We start from the raw sequence: 27,834 nt of genomic DNA, 5'->3' as shown, positions 1-27,834 counted from the left end.
CATGGGTAAAAAAAAAAAAAAAAAAAAAAAAAAAGCCATGCATGAGAAATGGAGGAGAAAAATTCCAGACAAATTCTGACCCCAGAGAATACACGACTTCATTAAACCTCCCAAACCTGACACCTCTAAGTATCTCCAGAGAGGTTTATTAAACAGACTGAGGGTGAAGCTGTCCCCTGGAAACCAAAGGATCCATTTCAACCTGGAGGAGCTGTGTGTTCCTCACCGCCAGGAAAGTGCCCACAAGGAGCACGAGGCAGCAGGGTGACACCACAGCTGGGACAGATCTGTCCTGCACACACTCGGGGTCCCTGCCAGCACCGGCAGCACAGGCAGGGCAGTGACAGAACCTGGGTGTGGGAGACCCAGAGCTGGATCCACCCTCGGTGTCTGAGAGATTAATTAAACTGTAACGAGCGTCTGTCTGGCAGCTCTTCAGTTCTTGTGCCCAGCTCCACTCAGGTGTTTGTGTGGCTCAGGGGGCCGAGTTCAACCCGAGGGGTTTCTGGCAAATCCTTCCCTGCTGCTGCTGCCACCCCGGCCCACCCCTGCTGCCTCTGAGTCCCCCAGGCGCAGGAGTGCCCAGGTGTGCCCAGGAGTTACCAAGGTGTGCCCAGGAGTGCCCAGGTGTGCCCAGGTGTGCCCAGGAGTGCCCAGAATTCAGCAGAGGCTGCAGCTGCTGATACATGATCTGCAGAGATTCCCAGCTTCTGCCAAACAAAGCTTTGTGTGTAACTCTGCGCAGCTCAGGAGCTGCCTGGATGGAAAAGCCTTTGGCAGGAGGGTCAGTTCATGGCAGATGGGCAGCCCTGGGCTCCCTCAGCCCCTGAGCTCCCCCATCATATCCTGGAGTTGTCTTGGCAAGGTCTCCAGCAATCTCTGTTCCTTTTTCCTTTTTTGTTTCTTTAAGCTAAGAAAAGGCTGCTGCCAATGCGTTCAGCAAAGCCCTGTCAGCCAGTCTGCCTCACTGTGAAATATTAGCAAACAAGCACTGATGGTAACACAGCCAAGTTTAACAAGATCTCCACTTATTATCCTGTCAATTTTGGTGGGAGAATATGGCCTAGCTGTCAGATCCATCTGTGCACTGCACAGCCTGTGTGTAGAAATCACCCTGTCTCACACATGGGCAAGGACTGGGGACAAACCTGAAGGTAAGAGTGAAAGATGAATTAAAGATCTGTTCATAAAGAGTGAGAACTCAATTAAGATAGTTGACTGTCTGAGAGCAGCCAGGGTTTGTCCTGGTGTGGAGGGGGTGAAAATTCTGTCTCTCTGGCCCCACACAAACAGCATTTGCTATCCACAGCTTGGATCACCACAAAGTGATACGGACAGGAGGCACCAGAGCATGGCTGGGAAAAGCCCATGGAAGGAAAGCATCTAAGAAAGCATCAATTTAAACATTAAAAAATCCCACAACAAATTAACCTGATCACTTATCACAAAAATCACTGCTGCTGTAGTTGGAGTAACTTCCTTGGAAGAAGTGGAAATGGAATGGAAAAACTAACAAATGCTAGAGGAACTTCAAGGGACAAATATCTATCCCTAACAACACTCCACTGTTGTTTGTCCTGGTCCATCAAGAGGTGGAAGGAAAGTTGCTGGGCAAGAGAGCACTGCTGGAATGATTTCCTCAGCAAAAGCAGGAGGCTGCCATGGGGGGTGAAAGCTGTGAGCTCGAAGGGGCTGTGTCCCTGTCCCTCCTGCACAGGAGAACAGTCCCCTTCCACACCCTGTGCACGCAGCCAGAGCCTGGGGCAGCTCGTCCAGAGGCCAAATCCATCCAGGGGCTTAAGCCATAGCAGCAAAGTGGGCTTCAGTGCTTATTTAAATTAAATCAAACAGCACGTGCACCCTCACCCTTTAGAAGGCCAGGCACATTCTAAATATTTAACATCATAGTCCCAAGACAAAATAAATACAAGAATATTAATTACAATTGCTTACTCAGCATCACCTGTTTGGAAATCAGATATGAAATAGTACAAGAAACCTGACACGTGCTTTAAACCAAACTTCCCCCTCTGGTGCCTTTGGAACAGCTTTAGATGGACCAAGTCCGGACAAGCAGACAAGGAACAGACCCCACCCCTGCACACACCTGGGCAAACTCCACCCTGCAGCAGTTACACTGGAGTCACACTGTCAAAAGCACCCAAATTTAGCGCTCACTTGTGCTCCCTCATCCTGCTGAACTCTGCACTGCAAGAGGATTCTCTTGGATGCAGCAGAATTTTCATGTTACTCAAAAAATGTTACCAGCCCTGGAAATAAGAAAGTCAAATTAATATTACTTGCAGCACTCTGCAACTTTGCATATTCTGGTCTCTGTGCAGTGTTCATTTGCAGAGCTCCACTGAATTTAAAAGTATCACTTTAGACACACGCATCTTTAACTGAAATAAGATTTTGACTATAAATGTTTAAGATGCACGACACTAAATTAAAGAATCCACTTTAAAGAGCTTGTAAGTTAAATGAGTGCTTGAAAACTCAGCCCAAATTAATCATCTGCTTCCAGACATCTGTTTCCCTTAAAACTGTGCTTTCTTAAGTCTATTACTCCGTGAAATAGGATCACATAAATACCGACTGCACTGGTGAACTGCAGTCCACCCAGCTGTACTTCAATTACCCAGCCAGCAGTGCCTGGGAACAGGGGCTGGAGAGGGGCAGCAGAGCTCCAGGGGGATCCCTGGCACAGCAATGCCTGGGAACAGGGGCTGGAGAGGGGCAGCAGAGCTCCAGGGGGATCCCTGGCACAGCAGTGCCTGGGAACAGGGGCTGGAGAGGGGCAGCAGAGCTCCAGGGGGATCCCTGGCACAGCAGTGCCTGGGAACAGGGGCTGGAGAGGGGCAGCAGAGCTCCAGGGGGATCCCTGGCACAGCAGTGCCTGGGAACAGGGGCTGGAGAGGGGCAGCAGAGCTCCAGGGGGATCCCTGGCACAGCAGTGCCTGGGAACAGGGGCTGGAGAGGGGCAGCAGAGCTCCAGGGGGATCCCTGGCACAGCAGTGCCTGGGAACAGGGGCTGGAGAGGGGCAGCAGAGCTCCAGGGGGATCCCTGGCACAGCAGTGCCTGGGAACAGGGGCTGGAGAGGGGCAGCAGAGCTCCAGGGGGATCCCTGGCACAGCAATGCCTGGGAGCAGGGGCTGGAGAGGGGCAGCATTCCATTTCATTTCTTTCTGTCTCAACCAAAACAGGACTTTAAAAGATAATCTCTGGTCGAAATTCAATTTCTGACTCCTCCTGCATGCCTAAGCAGATCTGTAATCAGTGTAATCACTGTGCCACTGTCTCGTGTGTGACTGAGGGTGCTGCACGTGATTTTCTCTGTTGTGAAAAGGAATAGAATTAAAATCTTACCAAAACAAATCCAAATGAGCATCGGTCCAAGAACAAAACTGACCCAACATGCTCCTGGGTGAAAATCTGGCTGTTCTTTCATGAAATGTTTTATTCTTCCATACCTTAAACTTATTTAAGATGTGAATGGGAAACTGAGGATGAAAGCCCTCCTACCGAAGTGTCGGAACAGGAGGGAGGGATGTGGAATGGCTCCCCAACACCTGGAACATTCTGTACAGCTGTTTAAAACAGGAATAGCTGATATTCCAGTAAACAACCATATAAATGTAACTGGAGACTCTGGCTTTGAATTTGAAAATACATAATTTCTCAAAAGTAATATTCCAAACCCATCTGTTCTCTGCAGATTCTTGAACAGTTTAATTTATGCCTTCTTTCATGAATTAGCAAAGCAATTTAAGCCTGCTAACCCAGGATGTGAGCCACCAGCCTTTACTGGACTAAAGTGATCATTTATTCTGCGTTGGTGCAGATCCTGCACCAAAAAAATCTTCACTAGATGGATTTTCAACAAGCTGCATCCTTGTTCAGACAGTTTAATTAATTTTGGGCAAGGACTAAAATTGAATGGCCGTATAGATGTGTGAAGTGCAGATTGCTGTCCCACCCACGTGTCTAAAACCCCTGCTCTGTACAATGCTGCTTGAGATCCACACTCCAGATGTTCCCAGAGTTTACAGGCTGAGCTCTGCTGAATTTCTGAACTCAGCATCCCTTCAGTTCACGATCCAGGGCACAAAGCTGGAGCAGGAGGCATTTGCAGTTTTCCCAAAGTGTCCCATTCCCATAGAGTTTTGGAATGGCTGCCCAGAGCATGTCAGCCCCAGGCTGGGTTTTCTGGAACCCCAAATCGCTGCTGCAGCACCAATCCCCAGTGACACAAACATTTCTGACCCAGAGTGTCCCACACCAGCTCGGGGCTGGCATCACCAGTACTCACCAGTAGCACCACATCACCTGGGCACGGGAGGATCAGCAGGGTGGGTCAGGTATCCCAGGAGGGCAGGAAAATCCCCACAGGAGCAGCTGGATTGGCAGCAGGTACATTTGTTTGTATTGCTTCTGCTCCATGGAAGAAAATGAAGCTTGTTCATTCAAACTAAAAACTGAAGAAATGTTATATATATACATATATATATTTATATGTAAAAAAGGTGGTGTGTATTTGGCTTCAGCTGCACTAGAGGGATCCTGCCCTGCTCCATTAGCCAAATGTCACTGTCACGCAAAGAACTGTCCCCATCTGGATTAAATTCTAAAATTAAGAGAAAAGTATAAGAGATTATGTGATAAAACACTGCTGCAATAATCTATCCTGACCTCCTGCAAGCACCATACAATTTTTCTAAATTAATTCCAATTAAAGCAAGTTTCTTCACCTCCCACAATGGAGATCTTCTCATCTGCTTCCTTACAAGGCACTTTTACTAGGCCCCAGTCACAGCTCCCAAACTGCCACACCATCCTATGAGACAGAAATCCAGGTCCAAGGCTTAAGTGATTCATCCAGTCTCTGGTTCTGTTCCTCCATGGAAAAATGCTTTTTATTTAGAAAATCCACTGTTCTCTCCCAAGTGATACCACAGCCACTCTCCTGTGTTAGAGCCTGAGTGGAACAGTCAGACAAACTCCAATGTGGCTCCTGATCCAGAAGGGAGAGCAGAGCTCAGCCGCCACCTCCAGCCAAGAACCACCCTGTGAAATGAAGGCTCTTCCCTCCTTGCATCTCCTGCCAAGACACATGTGTGCAGTCACTAACTGCTCCTGGATTCAGCACCTATCTATTTAGACAGATTTTTTTTTTCAGAAAATATGTAACCGAGTGCTTAAAAATCTATTTTAATGATGTTTTCAAGAATAATAATACTCTGCATTACAAAAGAAAGAGGTAAAAGGTACGTCTTTGACATATCAGAAAAACTTACAGCAAAGGCAAAGAGTTATCTTCCAACCAAAATAAAGCTATGTTGTTCCCTACAGGGAAGCTTTAGGTGTCTGAGATTCCTTCACCCAATTCACTTTCAGCCTTTATAGAAAAAGGTGAACAGTCAAAATAGTCACTCTACCCTGTCAGTTTAAATATTCCACTGACTGTCGACAATTTAGCAATAAAATTACAAATATACAGAAAATGGATCTGCCGTACCGAAGCTACTCACACAACCAACAGCAAAAATACACAACAAAATAAGCAGAAATTGTTTTCATTCATAAAAGCAGAATTACTCCCACATTCCACTCTGTCCCAAATCAATACAGTAACCAAAAAGGAAGACAACTGTTGTCATACTTTGTAGAGAGGGCAGAAGACAAAGCTACACAGGACTCACAAATCTGGACTAACTCTAATTCTACAAACCATTTGCTGTAGAATCACAGTTCATACACAAACACACGTGAAATTTACAACAACAATTCAGAACAAGTGATGCCAATGAAGGGTCGCTGCCTGTTGGGCAGAACAAGCCCCAGTCCAGCATTCCAGACAACACAGTGCTTTGGAGAATCCTCACAAAAGGCCAAAAGTGATCACCAAAAGTGGTTTGTTTCCAAGCAGGAGGACAAGACACAAGGAAACCAGTATTGCCTTCAGTGCAAGGTCAGGCTTTGGAGCGTTACACCCACAGAACGCTCCGAACGCACACACGGCTCCGTCAGCTCTGGCCCACACCAACGCAGCCCTAAGCACAGAGGGGGCTCCTACTGCCCTCAGCTCTGCCAGGAACGGGCACGGTAAATCACCACGGATGCACTGGTGTGAAACTGCATCGTGAATTAACTGAAACGCTGCAAGCAGCTGCTCGCTAACGCTGTCCCTGCAGTGCAGCGGTGTGTGAGCTGTGCAGTGTGTGAGCTGTGCAGTGTGTGAGCTGTGCAGTGTGTGAGCTGTGCAGTGTGTGAGCTGTGCAGTGCAGCGGTGTGTGAGCTGTGCGGTGTGTGAGCTGTGCAGTGTGTGAGCTGTGCAGTGCAGCGGTGTGTGAGCTGTGCGGTGTGTGAGCTGTGCAGTGTGTGAGCTGTGCAGTGTGTGAGCTGTGCAGTGCAGCAGTGTGTGAACTGTGCAGCAGTGTGTGATTTGTGCAGCGTGTGAACTGTGCAGTGTGTGAGCTGTGCAGTGTGTGAGCTGTGCAGCAGTGTGTGAGCTGTGCAGTGTGTGAGCTGTGCAGTGTGTGAGCTGTGCAGTGCAGCGGTGTGTGAGCTGTGCAGCGTGTGAGCTGTGTAGTGTGTGAGCTGTGCAGTGCAGCAGTGTGTGAACTGTGCAGCAGTGTGTGATTTGTGCAGCGTGTGAACTGTGCAGTGCAGTAGTATGTGAACCGTGCAGCAGTGTGTGATCTGCGCAGTGCACTGCAGCAGTGTGTGAGCCGTACATTGCATTGCACTGCAGCAGCGTGAGCCGTGCAGTGTGTGAGCCACGCATTGCACTGCAGCAGCGTGAGCCGTGCCGCCGTCCCACGGCACATCTACAGCCTGAGCAGGAAATAGATCTCGGGCTGGTCGTGCTGGCCGGGCGGCAGCTGCAGCTCTCCGCATCCGTGCCGCAGGGCGTTGCAGGCTCCCTCGGGCACGCCGCGGCGCTCGGCGGGGCAGCCGTGCAGGTAGCGGGCGATGTAGGAGCCGGTGGAGTGGCGGTTGGCGGCGGGCGGCCCCGCGGCCTTGCTCCGCAGCACCACGCCGGGCACCCCGCCCAGGCCGGCCCGGGGCCTGCCCGCCGCCTCCTGCCGCTCCCGGGCGCGGCTGGCGATGTTCCGCACGCGGCTCTGGCTGCGGGACGACAGCTTCCTCACCAGGGAGCGGGGACAGTCCTCGCCCGCCTGCCGGGGGTGCGGCGGCTCCCGGCCGTCCTCCTGCTCCGGGGACAGCAGCCTGCGCAGCCGCTCCGTCAGCGCGTCCGGGGAGTGCGGCCTGGCGCCCTGCGCGGCGGCCGCCTTCCCGTCCCGCAGGCCCGAGGAGACGAAGCTCCTGCTGATGTACTGGTACTTGCTCTCGAAGTTGCAGGAAATGTCCTCCGAGGTCAGGTCTCCCAGGCTCTTGGACTTGCAGGGGCTGCCCTGGATGGCCGGGTGCGAGGGGAAGGGCAGAGCCCCCGGGAGCGCGGGGCAGGCCGAGCGGAGCTGGGGAACGGCCTCGTGCTTCAACGAGCGCTGCTGCCACAAAACCGCGGGGTCCTCGGGTGTGGGCAGAGGGAGCTGGCTCCCCGCAGCCCTGAGCCTCTCGGAGCAGTGCTGGGCAGCGGCGCAGAGCGCAGCAGCAGAGCTGCTCCCCGAGGTGCGGTCAGCACCGTGCCCAGGGTCCCGCTTCTGCCTCAGGCTCAGAGGAGACGCCAGCTGGCTCATGTCCTCCCGTCTGTACTCGCAGACGGTTACCAGGAGCTCCTGGCAGTCCCCATCCACCTCCAGCAGGCTGCTGCTGTCCGAGCGCTCCCCGGGGACGCCGGGCCCCAGCCCCTCCTCGAAGATGAGGCTGTTGGAGCCGAAAGAGCTGGCAGGCTCGGGGGCTTCCCAGCTCGGTCCAGACTTTGTAGCACAATTGTTTTGGGGGTTTGCATTTAGCAAAGAGAGGGATGAAGAACAGGAAGAGCCGGGTAAGTTGTTTTCTAGACTATTTGATCTTTTCTTGCAAACTAATGCCCTGTGGCTCTTACATTCAGAAGCTGGAGATGCCTCATGGATAACTGTGTATGTGGAATACTCTGCATCCTCCAGGCTGGAGAACACGGCTGTGTCCGGCGTGGAGAATAAAGGGGATTTGTTGGATTTTGTGGGAGCGAAGTTGTGCCTACAGGGGCTGCTCAGGTCTGCAGCAAACACGTGTGGGAGCGTGGCCCCTGCCCCGGGGGTCTGGCTGCTGCCGCCACGGGGGCTGGAGACAGGGGATAGGGGAGTTTGGTCATCGGTGCCATCGAGCTGTGCGATGAGAGCGGACATGGCGCTGTCCAGCTCGCTCTCAGTCGAGAGAGAGACTTCGTCAATGAGGTGAGAAATGTCCCCGTGCTGCAGGGCTGCCATGGAGTGACAGTCAGGGCCCTCAGAGCACACGGTGGAAGAAAGGGAAAGAGGTGCTGCAGTGCTTTTCTTCGTGTCATATTTGTGATTCTCCACCTCTGCTTTCTGAGAAAGGGAAGTCCCCATGAGACTGATTTTCCCTTCCTTAGATCCTTTTGTGTCATCTTCCTTTTTACTGTCTGCACAGTTTTTGTGGTGTGATTTTTCTGTGGGAAGTTCAGAGTCAGGGTCTTGCATTAGGGGGACAGTTCCATCAGAAGGATTATTCTCCTGGTAGTCCATGAGGTGATTTGCTTGAGCTACACCATTTGCAAAAACCAGATGTTCAGGTTGCTCCTGTGGAGATGGTACTAAAGAGTCAGCTGTAGAATCCCTCTGGTCATTCTCCTTCCTCAGCTGAGATGCTAAATTTGCCTTTTGCTCCAAATGTGGAAAAAACAATTCTTTCAAGCTTGTTTCCTTCTCATTTGTATTGTCATCACTGTTGGCTAAATTAAATGAGAAACATATTAGTGGCATTCAAGACTCTGCTCTGTCTATCAACAGCTATTTTGTCCTTACACAGACACATGGAGAACGCAAAACTAGGTACAGTTGTGACAGAACGTAATCATGGGGTTGTGCAGGTTTAGTACAAATTATCCAAGTGATGTGAATAAATGGAAAAATACAACTGCAGGCACTTCATTGAAATTTCCTTGGAATGTCTATTACATCAAGCAGGTGATGTAATATTTGTTGTAAGTAATGTTAATGAGGTACCACATCATAGCTGGCACGTGGCATTACCTTCAGCTGTGTTCCTAGTCACATTTGTACTATAAAGAAGCGTGGCAATAAAGACAGAACAAAACAGCTCTGTTAAAACACACAACACTTGAAAACAAGATGCATGCTTCAAGCAGAGTCAAAAGCATTGAGTAGATGGACTCCAGGCTGGTTTATACATGTGGTTACTGTAAAGTGTTACAGTACAAGGATTTCATTTGGATCTTCTACCAGCAAGCAGCATTCACAAGGGCAAGGGTTTCAATTCCTCAAAAAACACACATTGGATGTTTTCTCCACCAAATCCTCTTGTCTTTCTACACCAAATCTGAGCTCTGTGACTCACTCCTTTGGAGATTTAATGAAGCAGGGACTATAGAAGTAAACTTGGCATAATAGATACTGGTTTTAGGGCTTGCTAGAAATCAGGTACTCTGGGAAGAAGCGAGGGCAGCCCTGACCGTTCACAAAAGCAATTTTGGAAGCATCTTACCAGACGTGTTTTCCTCTCCCTTGGCCCCCTGGGCGGAGTCCTCCGCCGGGCAGGGCAGCTCCGCCATGAGGAATCTGTCCACGGGCATGGAGGCGGGGCGCGCCTGCAGGCTCCGCTTCGGCCGCCGCACCACCCCGTCCTTGTCCTTCAGGTCCGTTGGCTCGGAGGCGCTGTCCTTCATCTCGGCAGCCTCCAGGAAGCCCATCTTGCTCTTCTTCCTGCCCTTGGCCGGGGCGCTGGCCGTGCGCCGCAGGATGCGCTCGCCGATGGAGCGTTTGCGCGCGTGGTGCCCGCCGGCCTCGGCGGCGCCCGCCCTGGGCGCCTTGGAGAACAGCCCTCGGAGCCCCATCAGCTGCTTGCCCTGCGGGGACAGCAACGCCACAGCCTGGCCTCAGCTCGCTCGCCGCGCGCACAGAGCCGCTCTCGCAGCGCTTAGGAGCGATGACGACAGGGTTGGAAACGCAGCAAAGCCAAACTTCACACCAAGCCACTCACAGCTGCTCTGAGCATGGAGCTCCCAGCACAGGTCCCCATGGATTCATGCATGCCTGCCTTTCTCCTCATTAGGATGGCAGCCTCCCACAGTTACCAGAGAGCTTTGCTCAGGCTCCTAATGGGAGCTGACAAGGCTCCGGGAAGTGCTCAGCAGTGACAGGCTGAACATTAATGTGCAGTTTTCTATGCATGGGCTTCATGAAAGCAATATTCAGATGTCTCAGAGCCTGCATGGAGAATGGTCCCAGTTTGGCAGTTGCAGATCATGCTATTGGGAACCACTGGAAAGTCTGTGCCCAGCAAATGCAAAGTGCATGCTCATGAGCTCTACCTTTGTGGCTCCTAGAAAGTGCATTATTGTGTAACTGGGATTGAGGATTAAAGGGCTCCACTGAAAGGCAAAAAGAAATGCAAATCCATTTGGCTAATGTTTTCAATACTGCCACACAAGCAAATAAGGCAACAGTACATCGGCTGGAAATAGAACCACTCTACAGCAAACCACTTAAAACTATTTCTTAGTTTCACGTGTCCCCCAGGAGCTGAGCAGATCTCCTCACTCAGGGATGCAAACTCAGCCTGTGAGAAAGAGCAATGCAGCCCATCAACCATTCAGAGCAGCATCAGGTGAACAGGCCCAGTGACAGAGATCCAGTCCCAGTGGGTGCTCCTCTTGCCTCCCCTCTGGAGCACGTTTGTTCTTACAAGGGCAGCAGCCACACAGGCCCCTGCAGACCGTCCCCAAGGGATGAGATTTCACACATCTGCCCAGATGTGCACGTGATCCCATCCCGTGATCCGAGGGGATCAGGGAGGATGAAGGAAGTGGAGCTGGGAGAGGATGTGGACAAGAGCAAACCTCAGCCCTGGGCCCTTCTCTCTGCTGTTCTCTCTGTTCCCCTGAGCTTTCTGTGGGTGCTGCACAACTTTGGGTTCATGTTTGTCATGACATCCTCTCAGAAGGCACCAAGACTGAGGGCTGAGTGTCCTCTGCAACCTCAAACCTCACAAAAGTCAGGTTTTTGTTTTTATCATCATTTCATAAATCACTGCAAAGGTGCTATTTTACTTTAGCATCCTGTTCAACGTGGCCTTAATTTCTTTGTGCTGCTTATCTCCAGACGGAAACAGCTAAGGCAGGCAGCTGAAAACACAGAAAAAGCACTGTGCTTTCACTTTCACTTTAAAAACATTCTAAAATTAGCAAACTTGAAGAAAAGTAAAATCTATGCACTAAAACCTAAAATTAAATTAGGTTAATTTCAATTAATTAAATTAGCTGCTAAAAACAGCTTGTCAAATATCATGTTCTGATGCAGCTACAGTTCCCAAGCTCTACTTCCAAACTGAGATCAGTTTGAAGAAATGTACCTCCTGTACCTAGACGAGATACTGTTAGGTGGTAACAGTGAGAACACCTGCACGTATGTGCACAGCAGGAGTGCAGTCATGGGATGGAGGAGTTTCCTTGCTGATCTCCTGCAAGGAAACTCCCCACACACTCTGAGCCTCCTGAGCACTCCAACACAAATCCTGGAAGGTTCTGGGGTACATTTAAATCCATTTTTATCACAAGGAAGATGTACATTTCCAGCTGTACCTACCTTTCCATAGGTCTCATTAATGATTATATGAACAAATATGGAAGCTTCTGTCAGTCCTTCTAAATACACGTGGCGATAGCCTGGGGAAACAGAAATAGAAGTATTTCCACACAAAGCACCACCAAGAACCAGCAGTTTGTGTTCTCTGCCCAGCTAGCAGTGACTGTCTATAAAGGTGATGTGTACACAGGAAGCCAGCTGGTGTCTTTAGTAAACTTCTCTGGTGTCCTCACAGGTTTCCTGAGCCCTGGTTTGCACCACAAATTGCATCCAAGTTATAAAAAACACAGCAGCAGTAATTTGCAAAAGCACAGACAATCAAACTCCTTTGAGGAACGGTGCAGAAAGCACTCTAAGAGAACAGAAGAGTTGTCCAAGCTTCACATGAAGTCACAGAAACATTTATAAAATCTATCATGATGCTGGTAACGTCCTCCTTGTGTTTGAGGGTGCATTTCCATGCCCAGGAGAACAGGGGGACTCACCAGGCACGAGGCTGCTGAAGGCCACAGTTCTCTGCCCCACAAAGTCTCTCCCGATGGGATCGTGGTCCCAGACCAGGAAGCGCACCAGGGCGATTTCGGGCATGTGGATGGTGAAGGTGAGGGTCTCCTCCCACACAGGATTGAACCCTGCAGGACAAGCAGGGAACACTTGGGAAACAAGGCCACAGCGAGTGCTTGCCTCAGTTCTCGGGCAGCAGCAATGGCAATTCCACCACGTCACATTGAGTGTGACGTATCTGCCTCTAGGATTGCTTTAAAACAAAATGTGTCTGCCCAGGAGCTGGCAGGGACAGCCAGGCAAGCACTGAGAGATGCATATATAGATAGAGATAGATTTGGAACTTCTGCATAAAGGAGATTTAAGAACAATTCGTTAAGAGACAATGTGGGGAGCAACTCCTGCCCTTCATCTCTAACTTATTTGTGTCCTCACCAGAAATTCTGTCTGGGAAGCAGAAATAATTTGTTAAAATACAATTATTTGATTTCATCAGATAGGATGCTTTGCAATTTAGAAAGCAATAACAGACAGTGATTAATTTATAATTATTTAATATTTTACTCTAAGAAGAAAAAAATCACTTAAATTATCTTACCATTGTCATCCACCACCCTGGTCTGATCTTTACAGCAGTCAACAGGTAACCCAATAATCTCCACCTCAACAAAGGGATCTATTATCTGTTTTTCAAAAACACAGTATTTTAAAAGCAAGCCAGTCATACAAATTAAGGTGAATTTTAAAAAAATTAATGCAGAGGGTTGATTTAAATTCATATGAGAATTCAAACCCCTTTGATTGACATGAATTTTCAAGCAGCACTATCATGGGAATTGGTTCCATCAAGTCCATGTTGATGTATGGTTTGCATCAAGAGCTATGGACAGCTGTGACTAATTTTCATAAAAGTCACCCTTTAAAATACAAAACTAATCAGTTCAATAACAAGTAGGATACAGGCTGGGGGAAGTGTAGCATTTAGTGACCAAAAGCTTGACAATATCTGAAATTTTCTGGTGTATTTGAATGAGGAGAAGGTTTGAGTCTCACACTGCCAGGAGCTGCCCTGGAAGCATCTGGTGTGACCAGAGCCCCTCACCTCTCCTCTGTCCCCCAGCATGGAGTCAGGAGGCTTGGGGAGCTGCTGCCCACTGATGATCTTCAGAATAAGCTGCTTCTTGGGACTGGCAGGAAGTGGATCAGCAGAGTAAGGGTTAAATGTGCCTGGGAGATGGCAAGAATGAGAGTGTAAGGAAAAAGATACACATAATAATATCACCCCCAAGACACATACAGACAGACAAATTCAGTCAGAAATGAGGAACTATGAGTATGGAGCAGCTGCTCAGTCATTTTAAAATTCTCCTCCTCTTTCTCACAACGTTTTCTGAGTGGAGCAGCCCTTGTTTAAGTGATTCCAAGGCAGAGCTGGACCAAGCCCTGGATGCTTGCTCCTGGGCCACTGCAGAGCTTGTGCTGCTTTCCTGCAGCTGGTCATCCTAGGAGCCCTTTTTCTTCTTTTAAACACATGTTAATAAGGCAAACACCTCAAAATATACGTATCTCTCTATATATATGATCACAGTAAGAGATTGCACGCTGGTACCAGTCTAAGAGCTATGAGTGCATGGAAATATGAAAGATTCTGTATTTGTTTGCATTTTCCTTTCTTGTGCCTTCGCTGTGAAGGACTCTTTGTGAAAGGCCTGACAGCCACAGTGGTAACTAAACTAGAACCTTACCTTTGCACATCTGCTGAGGTTTGAGAACATAACCACAGTTGCCATTTACCCTGAATTTTGCTTCATTTAACTGCATCACACGTCCCTCAGACTGGTAGTTTAGGGCCACTGAAAGAGAGAAGCGGGGTGTCGTTAATAAAGATAATCTAAATTGGCACACACACACCAAAAGGGAAGGAAGCCTTTCACGCAGCTCCTACCTAACTGGCAGCCCACGTTCCAGTACGGGACGGGGTTGAAATTGCTGGAGTCGATCCGATAGGCTGAGGGATAGACCCTCGTCAGCTGCCTCTGGTTGTACAGCATGAACTGCTCAGCCTTCTGCTGCACCGCCTGGTGGGCTCTGGTCTCACTGAAGGACAGCACGTTCCCTGTGGAGCCTGTGCCACGGTACAGCCGACAGTCAGGTGACAAACAATCCCAGGGCACGGGGCCTGAGCCCAGACCTCATCACCCGGCTCTTAATCAAGGGCAACGTGAGATTGTCCAGTGTTACAGGATAGATTGTCTTGTCTCACACAAATCATGCACGCTGGGTAACTGAAGGGCACCAGCTCCCCCTTCCAGGAGGGTCTGTTGTTCTCCCCCCAAGTCTGCAGACTTGAAAGGAAAGCCAAGCAAGAGCTCCAGGTAAAGAGCCCAAGCTCAGGAGCTCCTGCTGGGGCCTTTCCTCCTGCAGACCCCCAGACGCGGTGGCTCTGGGGAACCCACAGCAAAATCCTCTGCTGGGAGCACGGGCAGAGGAGAACCTGCCAGGGAGGGAGTGCCTCGTGGGCTCGGGCTTTGCCCTGTGCCACACCACCAGCAGCACCCAGCCCCTCCTCTCCTGAGTGACAAGGGACGTGCCAGCCCCATGCCACACCACCAGCAGCATCCAGCCCCTCCTCTCCTGAGTGACAAGGGATGTGCCAGACCCATGCCAGCCCCGTGCCAGCCCCGTGCCACACCACCAGCAGCACCCAGCCCCTCCTCTCCTGAGTGACAAGGGACGTGCCAGCCCCGTGCCAGCCCCATACCATCATCCACGATGTCCTGGGCTGCCACGGAGTTGGTGTACACCACCAGGTCAGACAGGGCCCGGCACAGCTTCACCGTCTTCCTGCGGCGGGCGAGCCTGGGGGTAAAACAAACAAAAACGGGCACTCGCAGCGTTGAAGGTGTGTTTCAATCCCCCTTTCTGTTCTTCTCCACAACAAGGAAATGAAGAATTGTGAGTAGGGAACCCTGTGTGGCAATGGAGAGGGTTCTGGGACGACTGCTCCCCTCTATCTGCACAGCCCAGCCACACAAACAAAATTTGTGGGATCCCAGTTCACCTGTGGGGTCCCAGCTCACCAGTGGGATCCCAGCTCAACTGAGGGGTTCCCAGCTTACCTCAGGGGTTCCCAGCTCACCTCAGGAGTTCCCAGCTCACCTGTGGAGTCCCAGCTCACCTGAGGGTTCCCAGCTCACCTGAGGGTTCCCACCTCACCTGAGGGGTTCCCAGCTCACCTGTGGGGCTGCCCCAACTCCTTGCCAGGATGGTGCTGCTGTTCCTCGTCGTCCGAGGCACCGTGGGCTTTGGCTGCTGCCTTTGCAGCTCTCTGTGGGGGAAGAGCCAAGCAGGGTCAGTCCCTCGGGGTCCGGACGCCCCGTTACTGTGGGGCACGAGGGTGAGCTGGGCTTGGCAGCTCCAGGGACAAAAGTCACCCCTGGGGCTGGGCCAGCAGAGTTTCCCTGCTGTGGAGAAGGAAAGCCAGCACAGAGCACATGGCAGGGATCCCAGCAGCTCTGTGTGCTGCAGCCCAGCCAGCCCTCAGGGCGTTATTTCTGTGTGCTGCCAGCCCAGCCATGCCTCAAGGCATCATTTCTGTGTGCTGCCTGCCCTTCAGGGTGTTACTTCTGTGTGCTGCCTGCCCTTCAGGGTGTTATTTCTGCCAAGGGTCTGTCCAGCACAGGCCACTCTGTGCTCTGCACCTGCCCTGCTCCCTCCCAGCACCTGAGGACAACACTGCTCCCCTGGCTCCAGGGCACTGCTCCTGCTGAAATCCCAGTGGATTGTGTCATATTTAACCAACAGCAACACACAGCAGGGTCTAAATACACAGAGCACTGCTTCTGTCCACTTGGGCTTCCCCCCAGTTCAGAAAATGAAACATTCATTAGTGAAGGTATGAACAGAGTCTGGGTAAAATGTTCAAACATCATCTTCCTGCTCCATTTTGAGTCACATACAAATATTCAAGTGATTCTAAATTATTACACGACAAAGAAAAAAAAGCTATGATAAAAAATATTAAACCCTCAAAATCCCCTTTTCTCATAAGCACCTATGATTTAACGGTTTCCAATTTCAACATTACCTCTTTTGTAATGCTAAACACAGCTTCAAGTGAGAGTTATTTAATTCCCTTCCCATCAAGAGCTAATTAATATAACTGAGAGCTCCTTATCCTTTTGCATATGGCTCACTGAGCACAGATTTCTTTCCTCTTGTCATACACCGTATTGGACATAATTCAGTTTGCTGTGTTTGGTGCTGACATGAAGTTGACTATATTGGAAATCATTTGCAGGGCTCACTTTGGAGTCTGAAGGTCTGCACTGAGCATGTTCCGTGCAGTTAACTTTCAGGAATTGCCAGCTTTAGTGTCTTTGTGCCTCCCCTGGTAGTTTTTAAAGAGTTCATTCATTTGGCACAAGAGCTGGCTGAAAATGTCATGTGTCAATATTGCTGGGTGGATAATTCTGTATCTGCAAAAATATCAGTAGTAACCAGTCTTCCCAGGCATCCCCTCAGCTGGAAAGGCTTCAGGGGGCAGTTACAGGATGTCTCTGTTGTCTCAGTCTACAATACAATCACTATTAAAAAAAAATAAAAAATCTATATATATCCTTAGGTTTTTTTCAGCAGAGATGAAATGAACGGGCATTCCAACCTGCTCCATCCATTAGGATAACTAGCTGAAGTAATTAAATTATTGACAGACTTTCCAGCAGGTTCCAGTGGCTGAGTTTGCCTGTGACATCTCATTGCCAGCATCTGTGTGGCCGGCAGCAAGCACAGGGTGCCAGGGGCAGTGCCACCCTCAGGGACCACGGGTACCTGGAGCTCGTAGCACACCCTGAGAGTGTAATGTGCACTGAGCTGAAGGTGCTGAAGGGAGCACTTTAAACCGATGCAGGCTTGGAATTGAAGTGTAAATATGAGTCCTGGTACTGTCTGCTTAGGGAGTTTTTGATGGCTCCTAGCTGGCTGCAGGGCAGATGGACTGGTGGCTGATTAAGCTCTTTGAAATGTCTGTGAATCATAAAGAGCTGCTCAGATTCTCAGTCCCAAAGCTCGGTGCAGCCCCCCCCATGGATAGCACAGACCAGGAACAGCAGAGTGTGGCAGGCTGGTGGCACAGGGACCGGGCTGCAGACCTGCCTCTCTGCTCAGCCACCCTCTGCAGCTCTCACTGACCCCAGCAGGAAGGAAGCTGGCAGCTGGAGCAGCTCAGGTTCAGGCTGTAAATCCAGGGCTCAGGGCGCCGCGGGAGTGTGGGAACAGGGGAGGCAGGTGACAGGAGCACATTTGTCAGGAGATGGGAATGGGAGCAAACGTGGGCACTGTCCCTTGTGGGGGCTGCTCTGTGCCCAGCTGTGCAGTGAGAGCTCTCAGCTCCTGCCTGGGCCAGTGGAGGCACCACTGAGGAGCAGCAGAGCAGGCAGCCCGACCCAGCAGCCGCACAAACACAACCAGGACACGAACACCAGGAGCAGATCAGGAAGAACACATCTGCACACGGCAGGAGCCCAGAGCCAGCACCACACAGCAGCCCCTGGGAGCAGGGACAGCCCCAGTACGGCCCTGCCCAGGGTGGGGCACAGCAAAACTGTGCCCTGACTGAACCAGGCACCCTCAGCTCTGTGGGAAACAAGACATGCCAAGATATTTGTCTATGCTGCTCTTCTGCTGCTGCAAGTTTGATCAGAAAATCAGCAATTCCACAGCATGAGTAAAGATGATCTTTTAGCCACATGAGAAGTTTTTGTTCATCTTAAAGGTTCTCAATCTTCTGAACAGAATTAAGACACCAAGTGTAATCACTCCTCGCTGCCCCCATGCCCATCACGCTTGTCTGGAGCAGCAAAACATCACCAGGGTCTCTGGAATGCTGCCAATCCTACAACAGCACCCTCAGCTCTCATTTTTCACTCACCTTGTGTTTACCAAAGTTGCCCATTAATGATCGACCGTGAGACTTTTTTCCACCTTCTTTTGTGTCCAGGTTCTGTGCAGAAAAAGTGCAATAAAAACATAACTAAATACCTTCAGAAACTTCTTTAAAGAGTCTGCTACAGTCTCCAAAAGGCAGCATTTCAACCTCATACAAGTTCTTGTATGTCACCCTGGTTCACTATTAGAAAAGTAAAATTATTGCAAATGAGACAAAGTGTGTTAGTCTGATCTGTGAACAAATTGAAATCCAAAATCTCATTGCAGGACTTTGCTAATTTCTTTGTACAACTGATAGTTTAGAATCCTCTAACTGTAAAGAGAAATAGTAACATTAGCACTCAAGACAACAACAAACCATGTAGAAAAAGCAGTCTAGCAAAACCAGGCAAGAAACAACAAACCAAGACGTCTGAGTGTTCCTGAAAGCAGCCACAAAGGGAAAGGGGAGAGGAAAAAGAACCTCCTAGCAGATAAATGTGGACTTTTCATAGGCAGCCTGCAGGCTGAGTTCCACATTCCCAGCCATGCCCCCAGACATCAGCTGGAAAACTCCTGGCAGCATCTCGCTTCTTCTGTCAGGAACACACAGCCCTTCATCTTCTGAAGAGCAAAACAAAACTGAAGAATATTCCCCCAGCATTTCAGCTGGGTGCGTGTTTCAGTGCTGTGAACTCCAGCTATTCCCTGTTCAGTGCTGAGCTGGAGTCACTTTGGGCTTTCATGATGATGAGGGCACGGGGGGCCCAGCAAAATCAATAACCTCTGCTCAGAGATTTGCTCAGAGCTCAGGCTGGAAGTCTCTGTAACACGCAGAAAGAATCTTGAGCAGATTCTTACTTCTTTTAATAGCAATTACTTGGGAAAACCCAAAGGCAGATCAGTAATGAAGGAAAATAAATGAGCAGTAAAAAACCCAGGAAAATATCCCAAGTGCTCCCTTTCTGGTCCATCAATTCACACAGAAACTCCCAGGCAAGAGCTCTGTGACACTGGTTCCAGAGCAGGCACATCTCCACAGAAAATTCACTCTGTATTCAACGTTCCTGGAGTTTGCATCCCCTTCCTCAGTTCTTGGCTCTCTCATCTGAACCAGTCTGTAACTGTACCGCACTGTCCTGAGAGGGCTGTGAAGGGAGAGCCCACATACCTGCTTCAGGTTCACACTGAAGCTCTGGTGAGTTGCCTTCAGCAGGGCTCTCACGGTGAAGCTGTCAGGATCCTCTTTGTCCCTGATTTGGGATTCTTTTAGCAGAGATTCCAGTTTTGTTCGTATAAAAGATTCCACCTGGTGCTGAGTTGCACCATTGCTCTGAAAGACACCAGGAAACCCAGTTCAAGTAGGTGCTCATGTCCCTCCCACTACACACTGAGGGTCACACAGCGCTCCCATTTCCTTCCCTCTGCAAGAAAAGACTCCCTGCATAATCCTGCCTGATTCTGCCCTTCCTGCCTGTGGCTTTCACTGCCATTTCCCTTCTCCTTTTCCCCTCAGTCCTCCCAACTCAGCTCAGTGCCCCACAGCTCCCCCAGGACCTGGCCATGGGCTCTCTCTGCCCCACAGCTGTCACAAGCTCCACCTTCTCTTTCAGAAGAGCATGAATTCCCAGCTAATGCACTGACAGACACCCTGAGCATTAGATTCCTGCTCCAAACAGTTAAAAAGGGAAGAGATTCCTGTTAACAGCCATCCAGACTATACAGACTCAAACCAGTCTCTTACATAAGGCACTTAAAATGAATCCTATAGCACAGCACAAACCTGACACAGGAATTAAAAACTTTGGAATGAAAAGCTCTGCTAACAACTCTAAGTAGGACATGGAGTGTGCATGTAAGAAATGCAGAGCTGTCACACTCTGGGAACTGACTGTGTGCACCTACAAAGCAGGGCTTTAACTTGCAGTCATCCTCAATTTCATCAGCACTGTCCTCTTCTGAAACTTCTCCTTCCTCAGCATCTGCTCCAAGGCTGCAGGGCAACTTCTTACCCTGAAATGAGGAAAAAACACACCCAATAAATGTGGTCAGTGCTAGTTAGTGCACCCAGCCTGCTCCTCTTGCTTCACCATCTGCTCCTAAATAAATCACCTCCTAAACTTCTGTGATATTGCTTCCGTGCACAGAAATGTTCTCAGCCTACCTGCTTCATCAGTGGGAGACAGGAATGACACTCAGGTTTCTGCAGAAATGCAGAGGATTGATTTTTAGGCTGCATTTTGAAATTAATAATGCTGCTGCTAATGAGGGGGTCAAATTCACTTCATGCTGGTACCTTTAAACTGGCCTAAATCCCAGAGTGTTATTAGAGTTACTCTTTATACGCACTTATAGGATGAAAATTACACCATTATTTGAAATTGTTTGGCTAGTGAATCAATACTGCCTTTCAAAGGAAATGTATAAAACGAGCAAAAACAAGAGCAAAAAGATGAGAAGCTGGCTTACTTCTCAACAAGGTACTGATTCCTGAATCTGATTTTATCTTTTCCAATAGAGCTGCTTAAATTGAGCAGGGGATGGGAGACGGGGCTTTGTGCAGGGATCCTGTGATGCTCGAGATAGAATTTCTCATTCTGAAAAGAGCTCAGCTCCACAGCAGCCTGCACCCACAGGGCTCCAGCAGTGAGAGCTGGAGGATCACACTGAAATTACAGCCTCAGATGTGCTGAAAAGCCAGCTCAGAAGTCCAGGTGAGAGCCCAGAGCACTCAGCCTCTCCTGCCTTTAGTGCAGTGCCACGAGATTTCTCACAGGAGTGGCGTTCCACACGATCTCCTGTGGATCCTCCAACGCCAGCCCCACGTGTTTGCACAGTTCATTAACCAGCAGCCACCCCAGAAAACCGACGCACTGAAATGCAAAATCACGGCTGAGCACTCAAAGGGCTCCTAATTTAGGGTCAGCTCTGTAGTGTGCACTGCAGCATGTTCAAACTAACATCAGACTGAACTGGGAATCCCTGCAGCCAGACTGATACCAAGGACAGAGGGAAAGCCGGAGCATCCTGAGAGATCACACAGAAATAATTGCCCCCCTGTGTCCAGATAAATTAGACAATCTAATAGGGCAGAATATATTAATCATCCTCCCAAAGGTCTGCCTTGTGCTTCCTCCCTGTTCTACCCATCCTGGCCTTTGGAGTGAGAGGGTCACACAGTTAATCCTGCACCGAGCACCAGCTGCAGGGCTCTGGGGCCTCCTGAGCTGCTCTTCTCCCATAACCACGGCAGGTGAACCATGAACAGGGTTCCATGAACTCCAGCTCCGAGCTGGGCGAGGGGAAGGGCAGGAGATCTTCACTTTTCCATCACTCCAAAGTACTTTGTCCAAGGAAGGGCTGTCAGATAATGTTTAGATGCTAAAGGGGGATGAACTGGTCCTCCAAAGAAAACCGACAATAAATATCATGAGCTGACTTTTGCTGCATTCTGAACATGCCTGAAGTTACCTTCACTAGGATTTTCCCTTTTAAATCCTGAGGGCTGGGAAGTTGTCTGGGATCTCCAGTGCTCACAGATGACAAGTCCAGTTTGTCACCAAATATCTCCTTCAGGTACTGGGCGATCTTCTTTTGCTGTTGAATACTGCAGTGGTTTTCAATGGACAGTATCACTGGGTACCTGGAAACAAAGCCCAGACACTCTCACAGCTGTGTGGAGAGACAACAGCTGTGAATGGAACAGCCGAGTTCTTCCACAAATTTGCTCTACTGTTTTCTAGATCCCTGGCAGCCCCAGGGTTCTATGACAAAGAACTCCACACCAACCCCACACCAAATAATGAAAACTATCTCCTTTAGTTTTGAAAGTACCACCCTGTATTTCTCATCAATAACACCCAACTTCTGGGCTTGGTTTTTTTTTTCCCCACACATCCATTGTTGGGTGCTTTTTTCTTTTTTTTTTTTTTTTTCTTTTTTTTTTTTTCTTTTTTTTTTTTTTTTTTTTAAATAAAGAAAATAAGTATTTTCCTTTTACTCTCTTTAAACTACTCAAAATTCTCTACACCCACTCATGATTTGAGACTACCCTGTGTGTACATATCTATATATATATATATATGGTTAAAATCCACAGTTTTCACAATAAACTCCAATAAAGCACCACTGCAAATGGAGGAGATTCAGAACACTATGCCACACCTCAGTATATCCTCACACTACACATGACAGCTTTTCAATTTTCCTGCTGAAATAAAGTATTTTCAGTAGGTAGAGAACATCACAGTATTGATTTTTCTGGAGAATTTCCCTGTGGATGTGAGTGCAAAGTTCTCTGGAAAGATAATCAGCAGTGTCAGACTGTCCAAAGCCTTCCTGAGTTTAAGAGCACAAAAGGTTCAAGTTAGGCAGAACTCTCTCCCTCAGCTGATGGGAAGCGCTTGTGCAGCTGATCAATAAACACAACATGGGCAATAAACAGGGGAACGGAATCAACCCTGGCGTGTTTAAAGGAATATTCCTGGGTTTGATTGTTGTTTTCGGTGTGGGATTAACTCCAGAAAACAGGAGCACCTTCAAACCTGGCTCCACACGTACTCGTTTTTGATGAAGGCGTATTTATTGATGGTTTCTGCCACGTCCCTGAAGAGGATTTTGGAAGTCAGGGTGTATCCATGGTGCACCACTGGCTCCCCATCTGGGCCATCCCAGCAATCCACTGTTAAGAGCAGAAAAGCGCCACGTTAAGAGATGCCCCCAGTCTCATCCACTGCTGTGCTCCTGCTGCCAGCAGAGCTCACCTGCTCAGCCGGGCAGGGGCCAACGAGGTTCACTCCACCTCTTGCCACCCATTCCATCTCCTCTGCCCTGCCAGCTGAGCTCAGACTAGCAGGACAGTCTTTTCCTAGGTCACAGGAGAATTCTGCATCCTAGAACTGCTTTTGCCCTTGTGTTAATTTGAGGGTTTTTCCTCCTATATAAAACTACAAAGGTGTAATAGGTCAAATAATGTTTACAGCTACCTTGGGAAAGCAGGTTTTGCTTCTGAAGACAAACTATTTAAAAAGAATTTCTCTTTTCCCACTCCCAGTTTAACTTGCAGCTTTGTAACCGGCTGTATGAAGAGCAGCACCAACTCCAGGACATGCAGAATGGACCGGCATAAGAATGCTTTTGCTAATGAGTGCCTGTATCCTGAATTTGTACCAAACTAAACTGTCACTGCTGCTGCCTCTACAGGCAGCTGAACTTCCCAAGGAGACAGTTGCAGAGCTATTCCCTGGGCTCTGAAGCAGCTGCAATAGCTTCGAGGTCAAGCAAAATAACACTGCTGAGTGTTCTTGGGAGCTGTTCTGCAGAAGGCAATCACCCAGTTTTCTCAGGTTCATTTTCTCTAATTAATTTTTAAATAGAGATTAGCAATATTTTTTTTTTCCAGATGACCTTTTGTAATGCTAGTCATAAAAAATTAATATTGAGTCTAACTTTGTCAAAAGACTTTATTTCTGGAAAAGAAAAATACTAATACTAATATAAAAACACGAATGCTTTGTTATTATTTAAGTAATGCAGAGCTTAAACAAGAATCCATTGTGATCTCCAGATTGCCCCATGGCAGGGGGGTGGAACTGGATGATCTTTAGAACGCTTCCAACCCCAGCCATTCTGTGATTCTCTGGTGCCCGAGGTGATCATTCCCAACAGAAAAACCCACTTTGGAGCGCTCAGAAAGTGCAGCAGTGCCTGAGCCAGCCCAGCAGCGCTGCCGGGAGCGTGGCCCTGACCCTGTGCAGCCCCGGTGCAGCCCCGGTGTGGCCCCAGTGCAGCCCCATGTAGCCCCAGTGCAGCCCCATGCAGCCCTGTGTAGCCCCAATGAAGCCCCAGTGCAGCCCCATGCAGCCCCAGTGCAGCCCCGTGCAGCCCCATGCAGCCCCAGTGCAGCCCCGTGCAGCCCCCTGTAGCCCTGTGCAGCCCCATGCAGCCCTGTACAGCCCCATGCAGCCCCATGCAGCCCTGTACAGCCCCACGCAGCCCTGTGCAGCCCCCTGCAGCCCCACGCAGCCCCGTGCAGCCCCAGTGCAGCCCACCTTCGACGCAGCGGCAGCCGGCCTGCAGCACGCGCGCGTACATGTCGGCCCGTGACTGCGAGAGCAGCTGGTCCCCGCTCAGGTAGGTGTTGTGGGACGAGGCGATGAAGTAGTGGCACAGCGGCTGCTCCATGTCCTGGTGCACCTCGCGGTGCAGCGGGTTGGACACCTCGCACGCCGCGCTGCGCATGAAGCCGGTGAAGCCTGCGGGCAGAGGCACGCGTCAGGGCAGGGAGAACTCTGAACCGCTCCCAGAGCTGAGGATCTACAGTGGCTACGGGCTCCAGGGCAGAGCCAGCCACGCCGGCTCACAAGCAGATAAATGCCTTTTTTCACAGAGTTCCCTGCTGGCGCTCCTGTGCTGTGAATGGAGCGCCCCGAGCACGGATGGGGGCACGCAGGGCAGCAGCCACCCAAAGCAGAACCGTGGAGCAGCAGCCAAGTCACTGACCCAGCCATCTGCACTTCACTCTTTTCTTTTTTCTGCAAGTTTATTCAAGGAGATGGTGCTTGATTTATAAACCTCTAAATGAGAGCGGCACTGAACAAAGAAAGTTTTAAAAATACCTCCTTTAAGAATGAAACATGTAAGACATTTGCAAAGGACAGTGCAAACAGTACCAGCCCTGAAAGCAGCTCAGAGATAAAAGCAGCTGCAGCAGCAGGTTAAGAGGAGCAGAAACGCTTGCAGAAATATTGTTTAAGTGTCACAGCTTGTTTATTTTACCTTCCTCACTTCAGTTCGAGAGCAGCGCCCTGGGTCACATCAGAAGCTTGTTGCAGGGAGGCCATACCCAGGATTTAAATACCGTGAGGAGGAAGAGTCCTACTCCCCCCTCCCCAGATCACCATGTACATTATGCTGCTCCATGGAAGCTTCCTTCTGGGCAAAGGAACACACCATGGCATTTAATCTATTTCTTCCCAGCTCTGAGGCTGGGTTGATACTGTTGGATTCTGAATAAACATACAATTGCTTTCACAAACAGTGGGAATCATTATTAAAACCCAATGAAAATGCAGCTATCGGTACTTCACTTCACAGAAGCATAAATGAATGGATTGTGCAGGATCCCAGATCCCCAGAGCCAAGGCAGAGTGAACTCTTGGCTTTCACCACCTGGCTGGGAGCAGGCTATAGACAAACTGCACGGCAGAGTTTGTGTTTGTCTTACACACAGGGAGCAATAAATCCCCACAGCCTCAGGCGTCCATCCCCACCCCTGAGGATGGCTGTGATGGATGGCTGGAGAGCTGCTGCCTCACCACACCCACTCACATCTCCCCCCAGCCTCACAAAACACACCCACGCTCCCCACTGCTGATCCAGGGACTTCATGTCACAGGCAAACAGCAAAAGCCTCACCAAAACATCACCAAGGCACTTCCACACCACTGCAGTATCACACGACAAAACTCGCTCCGAAATCAAAGCTTTTACCTTCAATCCCAAGAACGTTCTGCTTCTTGTTTTCTTCTGACACTTCAAACTTCTGTATGATGTCCAGACAATATTCTGGTGTCACATTATTCATCTGCACAAAACCAACAATGGAGCGGCACTCATTTTTAATGTCACCAGCGTGTGAAAATCTACTTAACTCGGGGGAGACAAGTAAGAGTGAGAGGTAGCCATCAATTAAAACCTATGTCATTTTAGTCTCGAGATTAAAATTAGCTGTTTAGCAGCCTTAATAATTGTACTGGCCAATACTGCTGAAATGAGAACTATGACATTATATTCTTTAATATAATCTTCTTAGACATGCAAAAAGATTTGGCAGGCTTGGATTTCATTTTCATGCGTTTTCCACTCCTATGATTTCATTACTTCCAAGGGAGCTCACTGTAATACACAGGCTAGGAGAGAAATAATTAAATTCTGAAATGAAAAACAGCAGCTTTTCTGAAACAAATGGGAATTTTGTTAACAGCTTCAGCTAGCCCACAGCTGAGGTTCTAACTGATTTGTGGGGCACTTACAAGTAGACACTTACATTTCCTTCAGAACTAAAGGAAAGAAGTAGCTCTCACCATTCATCTCATCTTTCCTCACTGCCTTGCATTGCAGAGAACCAAAGGGAGAACAAGGACTGAGTGGATTTCATTTCTCCACGACCAGCATCACAGGAAGACACTGAAACCTCTGGCACTTTACTTGTGCCATATCTTGTTCACTGTTTGTGCTGTCCCAGCTAAGCCAACCATCCTAAGATGCTACAGGAATTACGCAGGATAATAGAAAAAAGAACAATTCAGTAGAAAAAATAACTGATTATCCTTGCTGAGGTTGGTGTTTGATTGCAGACACTGCTCAGAGCAGGCCCTGTTCCGGTACAAGCTGGCTCAAATTAACTTTTCCATTATCCCCCGTGGCTCCTTGCTGGCCCAGTGTGGGGTTCTCATGTGCTCTAGGAAAGGAAATGTCTGATCCCGTCCAAAGCTGCATCTGCGGGGGAAAAGTCCACTCATTTGTGCTTTTTTAATTGCAGCTTGAGAGGTGATGACTTTGGCTCATTTTTTTTGTTACACTTTAAAGTACTCCACTAAAAATAATAGAGGGTGTTCTCCCAAACAGGGAGTTCTATAAAAGAAGCCAGTTTAGCAAGCTAACTAAACCCCAAGCTGCTTTTGTTCTGTCCTCAGGCTGCAGAATATTGAACGTCTTGCCAAATGAGTAGCAGATGGAGCAGAACAGACTGTCCACAGATTTCCAAGCATCCAGACAACAGCAATACCAAAATGCTGTTTGGGTGAGGGCACTGGGGAGCTGCCTCCTGGCTGGGAGCACCATCAGCTTTTGGGGCAATGCTGCCCTGCCCGAGGGCGTGCTGGCACTGGGAACGTTCAGGGGAATCTCCCTGAGCTCCGATGCCCGGCACAGGGAAGGGAACAGGAACAGGTTTTCTGGTTTGCTGCTGGAGCAGTGCTGAACAGAGCAGTTCCCCAGACAGCTCTGCCCACGCAGTGTTCTCAGGAGAGCACACTGAGCACAAAGAGGGTGCAGAATGCCAGACCTGACAGTCAGCTCGAGCTTTCTGCAGCATCAGCAGCTCCATAATGTCCTTGTGCACCCCCAAAGGCGGCTCCCCCGCCTCTGCCACGTGTTCCTCTCCCTGCTCCAGGTCCCTGAGCACTTCAAAAATCATCCAAAGCAGCTCAAACTCCTTCTAGAAGCATTTCAAGAAACAATAAAACCTTCAGAAGTCTCTTCTGTCACATCTGTGCTTTGCCCTTCGCCCCAAGTTGATATTTTCCATAAAATCCTTTCCCTACACTCAAATATAAGTACATGGCCATAGACATGGATGCAGATGTTGCCATACCTTCTGTTCCACCCTCAGAAACTGGGCCAGCTCTTCAGCAGTGAGATGATCCTTCTTGTCACTGTAGCTTAGGAGCAGCAGGTAGAGATCTCGACGCAAGGACATCATCTTGTAGAACACTGAGAATTCTTCAAAGTTCAGGGTTCCTTGGTTCTCATCCGTGTCAGCCTCCTAAGAGGTAACAACACTCAGGTAAACATGCTAGCACAGGAGAAATCAGGGAATAAAACAGAGCAGGATTTGTGTACACCAACAGAAATGTAATAAATTCTAGTCTGCAAGACTGTTCAGACACA

The 27,834-nt window shown here is 49.3% G+C and overlaps 1 protein-coding gene across 2 annotated transcripts in view; it reads right to left on the bottom strand.

The window, feature by feature from the left end:
• Positions 1 to 5,196: 5,196 nt before the first annotated feature.
• The window catches only part of PLCH1 (phospholipase C eta 1), a 36,547-nt gene continuing 13,909 nt past the window's right edge, over positions 5,197 to 27,834 (bottom strand). For both annotated transcript variants that reach the window (XM_040074610.2, XM_040074609.2), the window contains exons 5-23: positions 27,539 to 27,709; positions 25,654 to 25,747; positions 24,213 to 24,416; positions 22,723 to 22,843; positions 21,634 to 21,805; positions 20,068 to 20,175; positions 19,334 to 19,495; positions 18,167 to 18,238; positions 15,474 to 15,565; positions 14,999 to 15,096; positions 14,183 to 14,362; positions 13,983 to 14,090; positions 13,340 to 13,464; positions 12,836 to 12,920; positions 12,219 to 12,365; positions 11,734 to 11,813; positions 10,461 to 10,520; positions 9,635 to 9,995; positions 5,197 to 8,861 (exon numbers count right to left, since the gene is read on the bottom strand). In XM_040074610.2, the coding sequence (XP_039930544.1) occupies positions 6,832 to 8,861; positions 9,635 to 9,995; positions 10,461 to 10,520; positions 11,734 to 11,813; positions 12,219 to 12,365; positions 12,836 to 12,920; positions 13,340 to 13,464; positions 13,983 to 14,090; positions 14,183 to 14,362; positions 14,999 to 15,096; positions 15,474 to 15,565; positions 18,167 to 18,238; positions 19,334 to 19,495; positions 20,068 to 20,175; positions 21,634 to 21,805; positions 22,723 to 22,843; positions 24,213 to 24,416; positions 25,654 to 25,747; positions 27,539 to 27,709 (4,470 nt within the window). In that variant the 3' untranslated portion in view covers positions 5,197 to 6,831. The remainder of the gene's footprint in view (positions 8,862 to 9,634; positions 9,996 to 10,460; positions 10,521 to 11,733; positions 11,814 to 12,218; positions 12,366 to 12,835; positions 12,921 to 13,339; positions 13,465 to 13,982; positions 14,091 to 14,182; positions 14,363 to 14,998; positions 15,097 to 15,473; positions 15,566 to 18,166; positions 18,239 to 19,333; positions 19,496 to 20,067; positions 20,176 to 21,633; positions 21,806 to 22,722; positions 22,844 to 24,212; positions 24,417 to 25,653; positions 25,748 to 27,538; positions 27,710 to 27,834) is intronic.

The sequence above is a fragment of the Hirundo rustica genome, chromosome 10, assembly GCF_015227805.2.
Source record: "Hirundo rustica isolate bHirRus1 chromosome 10, bHirRus1.pri.v3, whole genome shotgun sequence".
Lineage (NCBI taxonomy): Eukaryota > Metazoa > Chordata > Aves > Passeriformes > Hirundinidae > Hirundo > Hirundo rustica.
The sequence above is the reverse complement of the archived record's forward strand: the minus strand, read 5'-3'. Positions and strand labels throughout refer to the sequence as shown.